The 13522-nt window shown below is 40.6% G+C and overlaps 1 protein-coding gene across 1 annotated transcript in view; it reads left to right on the top strand.

Moving 5' to 3' along the window:
* Positions 1 to 13522, top strand: part of LAMA1 (laminin, alpha 1) — a gene marked incomplete at its 3' end in the record, with an annotated part of 154155 nt that overhangs the window by 111905 nt on the left and 28728 nt on the right. The window contains exons 27-34 of the mRNA XM_014540244.1: positions 53 to 238; positions 787 to 914; positions 1993 to 2113; positions 3111 to 3248; positions 7671 to 7792; positions 10093 to 10179; positions 10488 to 10681; positions 11649 to 11791. Of these exons, the coding sequence (XP_014395730.1) occupies positions 53 to 238; positions 787 to 914; positions 1993 to 2113; positions 3111 to 3248; positions 7671 to 7792; positions 10093 to 10179; positions 10488 to 10681; positions 11649 to 11791 (1119 nt within the window). The remainder of the gene's footprint in view (positions 1 to 52; positions 239 to 786; positions 915 to 1992; positions 2114 to 3110; positions 3249 to 7670; positions 7793 to 10092; positions 10180 to 10487; positions 10682 to 11648; positions 11792 to 13522) is intronic.

Raw genomic sequence — 13522 nt, 5'->3', positions numbered from 1 at the left:
TCTTAAATCAATGCTGTGTCAGTGAAGTAAGCAATCATTTACTATTTGATAGCTCCTGGCCTACGGGGGAAAACTGAAGTACAGCGTGGCCTTCTATTCCTCCAATGGCATGGGCACCTTCAACCTTGAGCCTCAAGTGCTCATCAGAGGAGGCCGGACCAGAAAGCAAGTCATCTACATGGATGCACCCGCACCGGAGAACGGAGTGAGGCAAGAGCAAGAAGCTGAAATGAAAGAGGTGACCATGTGCTCTTTTCATATAAGCCCTTCAAAGGTGTGAGCTTTGCTGTGGATATAATGATGTCAGTAAGCTGCTAGTAAGAGAGTGAGCTCAGAGAGCCTGGCATCAAAATTCCAATGGGTTTTGCAAGATTTCTAAAAATGACTCAAATTCCTATTCTCAAGACACTGATGTAAGGCTTATGTTAATTTAGTGGGAATTGCGTTTAAATCCTTGATCTTAGTACACAACTCTCTGGCTGTGTGGACATAATGGTAGGAAGTCTTTGGACTTGCTTGAATCTGGGCAGCGTGTATTCATTCACAGGGAGATACTGACTGACAGGCACTGTGTGGCTGCCACGGGTGATGTGTGTGGATACAGGAGACTGGCACTGCTGCCCCCTGGGAGGTGACAGGAGGTCTTCCTTAATTAAACTTAGTGGCATGCACAGAACTGGGCTCATTTCTAGATAAATTTGTAAAAGAATCACTTTCTTTGTAAGTTTGTGTGCTTCTGAGAATTTGTACTCTGAATTTTTCATTGAATGTGTTTCCCATCCACAGAATTATTGGAAATACTTTAATTCTGTTTCTGAAAAGCCTGTTACACGCTCAGATTTTATGTCTGTTCTTAGCAACATTGAGTACATTCTCATCAAAGCATCTTATGGTCAAGGGCTACAGCAAAGCAGGTACGTGGCAACTTCTAGAATTTAAAAATATTTTTCTTACGTGAAAGCAAAGTGAAGGGGTTTGATGAGATTTGATTCACTTCACCCCCATTACCTCCTATATTTATTAATATATGTATTTCTTTCTCCACCAAAACCTTATTAAATTGTAATATTAGTGTGAAATGTATGAAAAATGACATAGAGCGCCGAAACCGGTTTGGCTCAGTGGATAGAGCGTCGGCCTGCGGACAGAAAGGTCCCAGGTTCGATTCCGGTCAAGGGCATGTACCTGGGTTGCGGGCACATCCCCAGTGGGAGATGTGCAGGAGGCAGCTGATCGATGTTTCTCTCTCATCGATGTTTCTAACTCTCTATCTCTCTCCTTTCCTCTCTGTAAAAAATCAATAAAATATATTTAAAAAAATGACATAGAGTATTTATCTCTCATACTAATGTGGGTATAAAATATAAGTACATAATGGTAATATCTTAGATGAGGAAAAATGTAAACAAATATTTTTATGTTCTGCTATTTTCTGCCCTTAAACCTCAATGATCATTTCTTTGTAAGTAACATATCAAGAATGCTGTCACCTGCTCACTTAACCTGTAAAGGAGGCCACTAACTTTTGGCCAAACTGGACTTCAGGAGGTCTTTCAAGTATATTTTCTGTAACACTATTTTTTTATCCTCACTCGAGGACATGTTTTCATTGATTTTAGAGAGGAAGGGAGAAGGAGAGGGAGAAACATCAATCTGTTGCCTCCCATATGCACCCTGACTAGGGATTGACCTACAACCTAAGTATGTGTTTTGACTGGGAATCGAACCCCAACCTTTTGGTGTATGGGAGACGCTCCAATGAACTGAGCTGCCCAGCCAGAGCAGTAACACTATTTTAAGTCTAAAATGTGGCCTGAGAACCTTCACTGTGTAAGGACAGTATGAATGTGCTTTCACATTTCCTTTGTAATCCTGAGGAAAGTGTGGCTATAATATATGTGCAAATTTCATTACCTACTGCGCTGTTTCTAAGAAGTGTCTTTCTAAAAATTGGTGTTTTCTCTCATCCTTGTTAACACAACCATTTCCCAGGATTTCAGACATTTCCCTGGAGGTCGGCAGAAAGGCTGATGAGCTGCCCCCAGGGAGGGAGGCGGCCTCGCTGTTGGAGAAGTGTCTCTGCCCTCCTGGCACTGCTGGATTCTCATGTCAGGTGGGGAGACTGGGATGCAAGTCCATGTCCTGGTTTTGGGTTGAAATATGCTTGTTATAGCAGCTCCAAGTGATGAACAGAACGTATGCGTATCATATTATATTAGTTTTCCCTTAATTTTTTTAATGTGGTAAAATATGTATAAACATGTTTTAACCATTTTCAAGTTTTGTGAGGTTAAGTACACTCACAGTGATGTATAGCCAATCTTTAGAATTATCCACCTGGCAAAACTAAAACTCTGTGCTCATTAGACACTAACTCCCATTCCCCTCTTGCCAGTCCTTGGCAACCACCACTCTATTTTCTCTATCTATGAATGTGACTACTCTAAGTGCCTCACATGAGTGGAACCGGAAGACAGTATTTGTCTTTTTATGACTGGTTCATTTACTTAGCATAATGTATTCAAGGTTAATTCATGCTGTACCATGTATCCGGATGTGCTTCATTTTAAGGCTGAAAACTATCCTGTTGTATGTATAGACTGTACTCTGTCTATCCATGCATCCATCAATAAGATACATAGGTTGTTTCACCTTTTGGCTATTGTGAACAATGCTGCTATGAACATGGGTATACAAATATCTTTCCAAACCCTGCTTTCAGTTCCAAACCTAGCTTTTCAGTCGAATTGCTAGGTCGTGTGGTAGTTCTGTTTTTAAGTTTTGAGGAGCTACCATACTGCTCTCCATAGTACTCCATTATTTTATGTTCCCTCTAGCAAAGCACACGTTCCAGTTTCTCCACTTCCTCATCAACACCGGTTTTTGTCTGTGTTTTTGTTGTTGTTTTACTAGTATAGTAGCCATCTTAATGGTGTGAGGTGGTGTGTCATTATGGTTTTGATTTGCACTTCCCTAGTGATTTGTAATGTTGAGCTTCTTCTCATGTGTTCATTTCCATTTGTGTGTCTTTGGAGAAATGCCTACTCAAACTTTTTGCCCAATTTAAAATCGGATTTTTATTCATTTTCTTCCCTTTTGCATACCCTCAGGACTGTGCACCTGGTTACTACAGAGGGAAACTTCCGGAAGGTGGTGACAGGGGACCTCGCTTTCTGCTTGCTCCTTGTGTGCCCTGCAGCTGTAACAACCACAGCAACACCTGTGACCCTGAAATGGGGAAGTGTCTGGTATGCTTGTTTGGGTGGGTGCTTGCTTGAAGGTTAGAATCAGGGTAGGCAGGGAGCATTGAAATTCCCGGTTCAAAGTCACACCAGTCCCTTGGTTTAGAGAGAGCTTACATTTAGTGAAATGTAAGATACACATATGTTTTCTTCAGAAAGGTTTTAACTAAGTGGTCTGAGATTGCTAATGGAAATTCTTTAAAAATTTTGCTTCCTTGAATTTGTTTTCAGTCATCAATTTGGGAATTGGTTAAGTGGGCCTTGCTTATACTTAACGATGCTGGTGGTTATAGTCACAGTAGATGAGAACTTTACATCATAGAATTTGAAGAGTCAGCTCAGCCATGTGTCCCAGTGGTTGAGCATCAACCCATGAACCAAGAAGTCACCAGTTCAATTCCTGGTCAGGGCACATGCCCGGATTGTGGGCTCAATCAGCTACAGGAGGCAGCTGATCAATGTGTCTTTCTATCCCTTTCCCTTCCTCTCTTTCTAAAATCAATAAAAACATATTTTTAAAAAATTGAGGAGTCACCTGGAAGTATTAAAATAAGTTAATGCCAATGTTTAAAATGTATTTCTCTGTATTCTTTTTGCATTTGTAAAAAAAATTTATTCTTGTGGCTGTCTTAGACACCTTCCCCTAGAGACCAAGATTGGTCTCAGGGACATGAGGAGAACTCTGATCATTGTAAAGGACCACAAGACCCAGACAGAAGTCTTGTGGCCGTAATTGAGCATGAACTCTTGTGCTCATGATTTTGCTTAAGTTGTCATGGCCTTATTGATAACATAGAATAATATGATATTCTTTTCCTACTTCTAAAACCTCATCCTTTATAATAACACGTGGAAACATTGGTAAATTGTATAAATTTTTGCCTCATGTAAAATAACTTACTGAAGAAAAATGGACCGCCTGCCAAGAGAGACACACTGGAAGCATTAGGGGTCCTGGGTGTGGCCCAGAGGAATGAGGACCAACTGGCCTTCAGTCACACTAGATCTGCCTTCCTCTTCTTTTATTGAGAAGCATCTTTCATATGTGGAATTTAAAAGCAGTTTCTACAAGGGAAATTGCTAAATTACAGCAGTGCATAGGTGAATTTAGAAACTGAAGTACTTCATGGTTTTTCTCAATTAAAAGATATGTGTTAACCTTTGCTAACCCCATTATATATGTGGAATTAAAGAATTATTCCAGTCATCCAAGGTAAAATGGACTTAATGAGGATGCAAATAGCTGCAACACTATTAAGAAAAATTTATTCATTCTAATCAGCTCATGCTCCAGGCAAAAGGGAGTGCTAATAGAGAAAAGGGGGAAATATCATCTGAGGATTTAAGGAGAATTGATTTCAGGCAACATAAAGTGAGATGTAATTAAGTGGGAAGGTCCCTTGGCCAATCATAGGGACGAAGGTCACATGAACAGTTTAACAAGTTGATCAGTTCTTTCAGACTGCATTTGCAGCTAACTATTTTAACAAGATCAGATACTCCCAGGACACTAAATTATGACCTTGCCTTTCCTGGCCTGAGTTCCAAGATCTTCAGCTGACTTGTTGATTTGTACTAGAAAGAACATGAAAGATTGTGGCAGAGTCTTCCCAGCATAAACCATGATGGATAGCTTCCAGACAGTTCCCTGCCTGGGGAATGATTGGCCAGATGTGACCTGGAACCCTAGAAGACCTCCCCTGGGCCTGCTAATTTTGCAATAACACCACAGTGGACATGCATAATGCCAGAAGACTGGACAAAAGATTATAAATCTAGATTATAAATCATGGTGTTGAGCAGGACACATTTTGCTTCTTGCTCTTCCCCCTTTTTTATGGAAGATCTGTGTTCTATCCTTGTCCCCACAAGGCATTGCTAATTACTGTAACCCAAACCTACTCTAACAGAAAATAGTGTCTGGGCTTAGAGCTTGGAAGTTCAGGGCTGCAACAGACCTTTGTTTGTCAGAGTCCCTTCAGATCTTAAGATTAAACTACAATATCCATGCTAAGCAGTTACTTAATGTATACTAGTATTTACATACCTCCAGCTCACTCCCAGAACAGCTCAACTCATCTTTGGGCAGCCCTGATTGCTCCTGGGACTGGTGCCCTTGGATCATCTGCCCGTTAGTACAGTTTTAGTATTTGGAGTCATGGAGACAAGCCACTAGCTCAAATGTGGTCATGAAAAGTGGCAGTATCTTAGCAAGTAATTGGCAAAAACACTTGACAAGACTCTTCTTTCACGTGTCCACAGGCTCTGAGTATTCAGCCCTCTCAGTCAGACACCCTCAGGGTACATGCACATGCAGGTCACCTGTGATGGTTCAGAGTCCATTCACCATTCTGAGGTGTGAGGCCAGCATCTGATTGAAAGCATGCTCAGGGCCCAATGCCGTCACTGCTGCCCGTCCCAAATGGACCAGACACTAAGATGCTTACATTCTTTCCACAAGTTCAGCACCTGAGGCCTTGCTCTTTGAACTTGGGACCTTACCTTCCTCTTCAGTCTTATCTGTGAGACCTCTTTTGTGGCGCAGTACAACCATTCATTTCCATTTGACAAAATCTGTTAAGCACTCCCTAGGCACTTGTGAGAATATAGGTGGGCATCAAGACCTTTTGGATTTGATTTTTTCACCCAGCACGTAGGATGTTCCTCCCTCTTCATGTCACTGGGCCTTTGGTGTTATCATAGAAGAGACTGATCAGAAATGTGACCTGAAAGGGGGCAGGAAACCAAAGAGCAGAGAGATACCCTGGGGGTCCCTCTCCCCAGCTACCCTCTTCCAAGACATAGGACTCAGTCCTTTTCCAGTGGAAAAATTGACAGGTTCTCTGTGCACTTCCCATAGCGTGTCAGTTCACATGAACAGGTTCTTATTTGCTTGCCACTCTTTGGGGCAGCTTGTCTTCGATTCTCTAGGGTCTTGAAAATCAGGGAGCTCATATGTTAGGGGGAGCTTTTAATGTTGGAGTTGGTGTTACCAATCAAAAACCAAAAAGTCTGCTTCAGTCCTGTTCACCATCTAATATTTATTCTTTAACAGCCATATATATCTCTATCTCTATCTCTATCTCTATCTCTATCTCTATCTCTATCTCTATCTATCTCTATCTCTATCCATACATGTATCCTATATAATAAAATGCTAATATGCAAATTGACCTAACGGCGGAACGATTGGTCGCTATGACGCACACTGACCACCAGGGGGCAGACGCTCAATGCAGGAGCTGCCCCCTGGTGGTCAGTGCACTCCCACAGGGGAAGCGCTGCTCAGCCAGAAGCCGGGCTCATGGCTGGCTAGCGCAGCGGTGGTGGCGGGAGCCTCTCTCGCCTCTGCAGCAGCACTAAGGATGTCTGACTGCTGGCTTAGGCCCGCTCCCTTCTGGAAGCGTGCCTAAGCAGTCAGTTAGACATTCTCCAAGGGCTCCCTCTGCGAGAGGGTGCAGGCTGGGCTGAGGGATCCCCCCGAGTATACAAATTTCATGCACTGGGCCTCTAGTGTGTGTGTGTGTGTGTGTGTGTGTGTGTATGAAACTTTTTAATACATTTTCTTTTTAAGAGAGTGGTTGCAAATTTTACTTCTAAAGAGATGCCAGTTTGAGGGGCCAACTGGGTCCCAGTAAAATCTATCTTCATCAGGTAAAGTAGGGATACAATTTTAAAATGAAAAATACTGAAATCATTTTTAATAAGAAAAATGTGAAAGTAGTTTTTCAAACATATAAAAAGGCTTCTCTCTACATCTTCTCTTGCTGCCCACTATAAAGCCTGAGGTAATGCATTTGCTCAGTGGTTTCTGTCACTGCGTCAGACCCGGTCAAGCGCCCAAGGCCAAACAAAAGCAGGTTTTGTGTTGGACTCGATGTCAAGAACTGCTTGGTCTTTTAGTTTAAATTTTTTAATAGCCTACTTTTAGGTCCAAATGATGACATAAAATTTAACTAGAAACGATTTTGTTATTGCAGGAGTCAATTGGTGCTGTTCTAAACCCTGCGTTTTCTTCCCTCACTGTCTGTTTCCCACGTCATTTATTCATTCACTCTGCTCTTTCAACTCCCTACATGTGATCATTGAACCCCAACCATGTGCAAAGCCAGTGCTTCAGATCACTTTAAATCACTATATATTTTAGATTCAAATTTTAAGGATCAAAAGCTAGCTGCTCTGTGGATATTTTCCATAAGAAGAATGTGTTAGTAAGTTCTAGGCTGTATTGGATAAGTACAGTTTTATAATGAAAGAAGGCCACAGTGCTGGCAATATTTCCATGATTTAACAAACTTGAAGAAACTACTCCCTTCCCTAAGAATAAAAATAAACTGACGTGAAACGTGGTGGTGCTTAGCTGGTACCAGATAAGGATGATTTCTAACAACTTCCCATTTTCCCCTCTTCTTAAACATGGGGCCCCAGAACTGCGGCGATAACACGTCTGGTGACCACTGTGATGTGTGTGCTCCCGGGTACTATGGGAAGGTGACGGGCTCAGCCACCGACTGCTCTCTGTGCACCTGTCCTCACAGCGGCCCTGCCAGGTGAGCTTGTGCAGATGCGCTGCACACCTGCCCCACCGAAGCTGGGGGTGATTCCGTTTTCAGCCCCAGTTTCCAGGGCCTGTACATGTCTGTTTTAATTAATATTTTCCATATGTTGAGAATGGCTAATTTTAGAAAAAGTGTTCAATTCTCACAAGCACTTGAAAAGAATCTTTTCAAAAGCAAAGTATCTGTGTTGGTATTGGGGTGTGAAAATGGAACCAATTAAAGAAAGGACTTTCAGATTGTTGGGGTTTCTCTTTTAGTATGTGTGTGTGTGTGTTTGTGTGTGTGTGTTTTTAAAGACCAATATTAACCTCCGACCTATGTATCCAGTGTGCCTAGAGGTGAATTATTATTAATTTTATGAATAATGACATAAGGAATTCTGTTCCTGTTTAGTGTAAGGGAACAGGTTTAGAATTTTTATTTGGTGATGATTGATGAAATGCAGAAATGCTACACAGTGATGAAAGTGGGGCCAGGTTCTCCCTGGCACTCATGATGATTGTGTAGAATTATCTGCACACCAAAAAGAACCAGAGATTTTAAGTGGAAGTTGGAATATCTGTGTGTCCTCTTTGGTTTTAATGAAAATTGTAATTCATAAATATCATTTCATCATTGCTTAGAATATTTGACATGGCATTGAACACAGAAAGATCAAATATACACATTTATTATACTAAAATGAAGTTTTCTTTTCAATATTTGTTTGAATCTTCTATCTTCTATTATCTCCAAGAAAGCGATGCTTGATGGTGAATACCAAAGGAGAGGCACTGTATACACTTCCCTTGTAAACTACCAAGCATCCTAAAATTTATTGTTACCATTAATGTTTTGTATTAAATCTGTATGTAAAATTTGACTCAATTCCACTCCTGTAATCTAAACTACAGAAATACTTGCATGTGTGTGTAAAGATGGATACATTTCATCATTGCTTATACTCATGAGAAACTGGGGAGGAACTGAAATACCTGTCTACAGGGGATGAATAGACATTGTGGTACATACCTAGAGTGAAATATTATACAAACACTGAGAAAAGAATAAGGGATATCTATATGTACAAAATTGGAGAAATGGCCAATTAATTATTTAATTGTGACTATATAATGTGATGCCATTTTGGAAAAAGTTTATATTCATGTGTATATTCATATCCATAGCTCCGTGGCTGTATGTACCCAGAGAAATGTTTGGAAGAATATATCACCTTTCTACTTCCCATATTTCTGTAATGTTTGAATATTTTACTTTTTCAGTCAAGAAAGGTTCTAATCATCCCCAGAGCCTATGATAATGAGTTAAAGTTTACACTGCTAGGAAGAGCCTGTGGACATTTATAATGTGCTATGTACCTGAAGGGCTCTAAAATGCATGCTTTGCTTTCTACACATTTTATGTTTCCACTGAAGTCTGTCCCTTTGCTGTTTAAGGAGTAAAAAATTCAAAAGTGAAGTAGGGCTGATAGAGAATCTTGTAACTCATTCTTGGAACTTTTCTTAACTGGCCCCAAACCCAAGACTGCCCAGGTGGTTTTCTTCAATGGTTTGCAGTATCCATCTGAGCCTCTAGATGGCGCATGGTGTATTGGTAATTTAAAATGTGGAGGCAGTGGTTGTAAAGAAAGGAAGGAATAAGCCAAAACGAAGTCCATGACTGAGGGGGATCCATTATCAGAGTGGATATTAAACTCTGAGCAGCTCTATCATTTTGCTTCAAATTGTCCTTTACACGCCTTTAGATCCATTTATTTTCAAATTCCACCCCCACTCTTCACTTTTCTTTGCCCCACCTTTTCCTACTTGCCTGTCATTGCAGCCCATTATATTCACCAGCATTTGTTCCACTCTCTTCTCTCTGCTGGTTTTCGTGCTTACTCATAGTCATCATGTACAGCTCTCTGTAATCACCTTTTCATCTAATAAGTCAGATAATTCTTCACCTAAATCTCAGAACAAGACCCTTCACCTGGGAAGCTTTCTTGTTTGGTGACTAATCAGGGGAAATCTGTAAGATCTGCCTCCTTCCCCTCACATGGTTGTCACTGGACAGGTGTCTAATGAGTGTCTTTTGGATACAAGAGGTGCACAAGTAGTGGTTACATGTTTATTTTCCCCAATATATTTTTGCTCAATATATTTTAAGCCCTAAAAACCTTGTCTAACTGTGCACTGTAATCACTTAATTTTCAGGACAGTGTCTTGTACCCTAAGAGTAATGAACAAGTACCACAAGCAAGAGTTGAAATTGTATATCTGAAAATTCAAAAACCATTGTTTTTCTCTCAGTTTTAGTCCGACTTGTGTCTTGGAAGGTGATCACGATTTCCGCTGTGACGCCTGTGTGCGGGGCTATGAAGGGCAATATTGTGAGAGGTATGTTGTGGCGTGATGGCATGGAAATTGCAAGGCACATCTGCTGCTTTATATTGTAGGACATATTTACTTAAGTGATTTGAGAGTATCAGCTTGGTTGTGCATGATTGATATTCCAAAACAAAATCTATGTATTAAGGTAAGTAAATGCACCTTCTATGACTATCTCATCCTCCTTTTAGGATTTAAAATGTAGAATGAGGTAAGTGGGACTGTGTACTTTGCACTTCACTTGGCAGAAATGGTTGATATATTATCTTACTGGCACTGATACTGTTGTCTGTATCTGCATGTTCTCCTTTCCGTAGGTGCTCCTCGGGCTATCATGGGAACCCTGGAGTGCCAGGCGGCACCTGCCAGAGGTGTGATTGCAGCCCGCATGGCTCTGTTCACCGGGACTGTGACCGCGGGACTGGGCAGTGCGTCTGCCGGCCGGGGGCCGCGGGGCTCCGATGCGAGGACTGTGAACCCAGGCACATTCTGGTGGAAAGCAATTGTGTTTGTGGGTATTTTCCTTCCTAACTGTTTAAAGGTGGTTTTTCCTCTCAACTGTTTTTCCTGTTGTTTTCCTATTACTGGGCCCTATGGCATCCGCAGGAGAAAGTCCTATTTTAACTAAGCACAGGTTGCTATGTATTCTGCCAAACTGAACTTTTCATAGTGCGTTTGGAGCCGAGGCAGAAGGTTCTAGGGTAGCAGCATTTATCTCTCTAGCACTCTAAGCAGCACAGTAATTCCAGCTTCATAGTTTATCTGCATTAATATCCCTTTAATGGAGCCAAGTGTCAGCGCAGAGAGAGAACACCTTTGTGGGTTGTCATTTGTGTTACTCAGATTTCACTGGTGGCTTCAGCTCTTGGCTGCTGTGGGGTTTTTTCCAGTCCTGATTTATTTTAGTAGCAAGTACACGAGTGCTCATCTACGGATGTCTTCTCAGTGGTTCATGGGGAAGATGGGGGGGAAGTAATGTCAGGATCATGGCATTCAAGAGCTTTTGTTTATGTGTTTGTTTTAAGCAAAAACACACGCATTATTTTCCCCAGTCTCCTTCTCTTGAATTTGCTGGAGGTGTGTTTGCAAACTATCTCAGGAAATGACAGACCAGGCTCTGCAAGGAAACACATTCGAAATTTGTTGCCATTGGTCCAAGTCCCGAATGAGCAGATGCACTGCAAAGGTCGGAGCTGTTGACACAACGTGCACCCAACCTGGGACCCACTCGGATCAGTTGTTGCTTCCTGTGTGACCGGGGAAGTCACTTCTCTGATCTGAGTCTTGGAGTCACCATCTGAGGATAGGGACTTGTGTTCTCTGCTTGCCTCCCATGGTGTGAGATTCCGTTTCTGGGAGCCTTGTCATATGCTTTGCCCTTATTATGACTTTATGTTGTTATTGTAAAATGGCTAATGCACACCCAAGGGAAAATGTGCAGACCATTTTGCATTAATTTAACTTTCTTTTTCTTTTAGCTTGTGATGATGAATGCGTAGGTGTGCTACTGGATGACTTAGACAATATTGGTGATACCAGTCTTTCTGTGAACCTCACCAGCATTATTCCTGCCCCATATGGAATTTTGTCAAACCTGGAAAATACAACCAAATATCTCCGGGTAGGTACTGGGAATACAGAGATGCATCATTGAGAGATATGGAGTTGGGCTGGACAGTAGGAGTCATTCTGTCTGTCCCCCCTGCTTCCTTATTCACGGTGTGTACTGCTGGGAGGTGTCCAGCCTTCCCGTGAACGTGACCAGGGACCTTATTATCCAACACTAACTTGTTTTACTGTAGGACCCCTTAATTGTTTATGAGTTATTCATTAGATGCCTTTTCATAAATTCTACCCCACGGTCATTCTTCACCTTTCGAATAAGGCAAAGTGCACTTGTGCCTCTTTAAGACAAACCTTTGGCTATTTGAAAATAGCTGTCCTAATACAAATACAGGAAATAAATTGAGGTGGTATCTTCTTTAATGTTGGAATCTGCTAAAGATAACTATGTTCTGTAAATGTATCATTCTTAACTTGAGTTTTAGGCGCAAAAGTTTTTTTTAACCTGGAAGATTATATAAAAATCTCTGCGGGCATATCACCGTTTTATGTTTAGTCAAATAGGATCTGGGTCCCAAAAAGGCGGGGGGAGGGGTGGTGGTTAGAAATAGACTCAGTTGACAGCATTCTACTCTAGTATTTTTAATGCTAATTGGAAAAAATATTATTCTTAATTTTCCTTAAAACCTATACATTAGAATTTGAGAAAATTAATTCACTGTGTCAAGGATAGTCATTCCTGACTATCTTTATTAGTTAAAAGCTTTTCTTAGACTAGACATTTCCTTAGGCAAGTGTGCCTGTGTGTGTGTGTGTGTGTGTGTGTGTGTGTGTGTGTTCATTTTTAAAATAAAAACCAGGAAATATGAAATTTTTTTCCACTCACTATAGACACAATCTACCAATACTAGTTTTTTTTTATCACTAGGGATCCCAGGCATATAACTATATTTTAAATTTATCAAGTGAGATAAATTCTTGCCTTAAATTTTAAATATTTTTTTTCTTTTTATTGACTTTATTGTGGTGACACTGGTTAATAAAATTATACAGGTTTCAGAAGCACAATTCCACAACACATCATCTGTACATTGTATTGTATGTTCACCATTTATTCCCCCATACCCTCCTCTACCTTCCCCCACCCCCTCTACCCCAGAAATCACCACACCATTGTCAATGTCCATGAGTTTTTTCTCTCTCTTTTTTTCTCAGTCCCTTCACTCACCCCCAGTCCCTGCCAACAGTTGTCAGCCTACCTTCTATCTATGAATATGTCAGTTTTAACTATGTTTGAATTATTTGCTCCCATTTAAACCACTTGCCAATTCCTTTAAATAACTTTTTATGTTTATCTAAATTATGCAGTAGATTAAGAACGTAAACTCTTAACTGTTTAATGTTTTCATTGTTAACTACACAGCAACCTTGGCCAAGTCACTTAATTACCCCCCCACCCTGAATAATAATATAGCCATTTTATAGGGTTGTTATAAGGTTTAAATACAATCATGCAAGTAAAAAATAAAAAGACTGTTGGCATAAATTAAGCACTAATTGTTAGTGATTATGAATACTTACTTAATACTTTTGTATTTTAGCCTAATAAGGTTTTTTTTTCATTAAGCCTAATAAGTTTTTAAAGTGAAATTTTAAAAGTGTTAGCAATTATGGTTAAAATTGATGTAACTCTAATGAAATTAAGCCAGACTTACCCAAGAATAGCAGGAGTAATGGATTCTGCACAATACAACATACTTTAAATTCATGTACTAGTATGTATGGGGAA

This window comes from Myotis brandtii, unplaced genomic scaffold, assembly GCF_000412655.1.
Source record: "Myotis brandtii unplaced genomic scaffold, ASM41265v1 scaffold240, whole genome shotgun sequence".
Classification (NCBI taxonomy): Eukaryota; Metazoa; Chordata; class Mammalia; order Chiroptera; family Vespertilionidae; genus Myotis; species Myotis brandtii.
The sequence above is the reverse complement of the archived record's forward strand: the minus strand, read 5'-3'. Positions and strand labels throughout refer to the sequence as shown.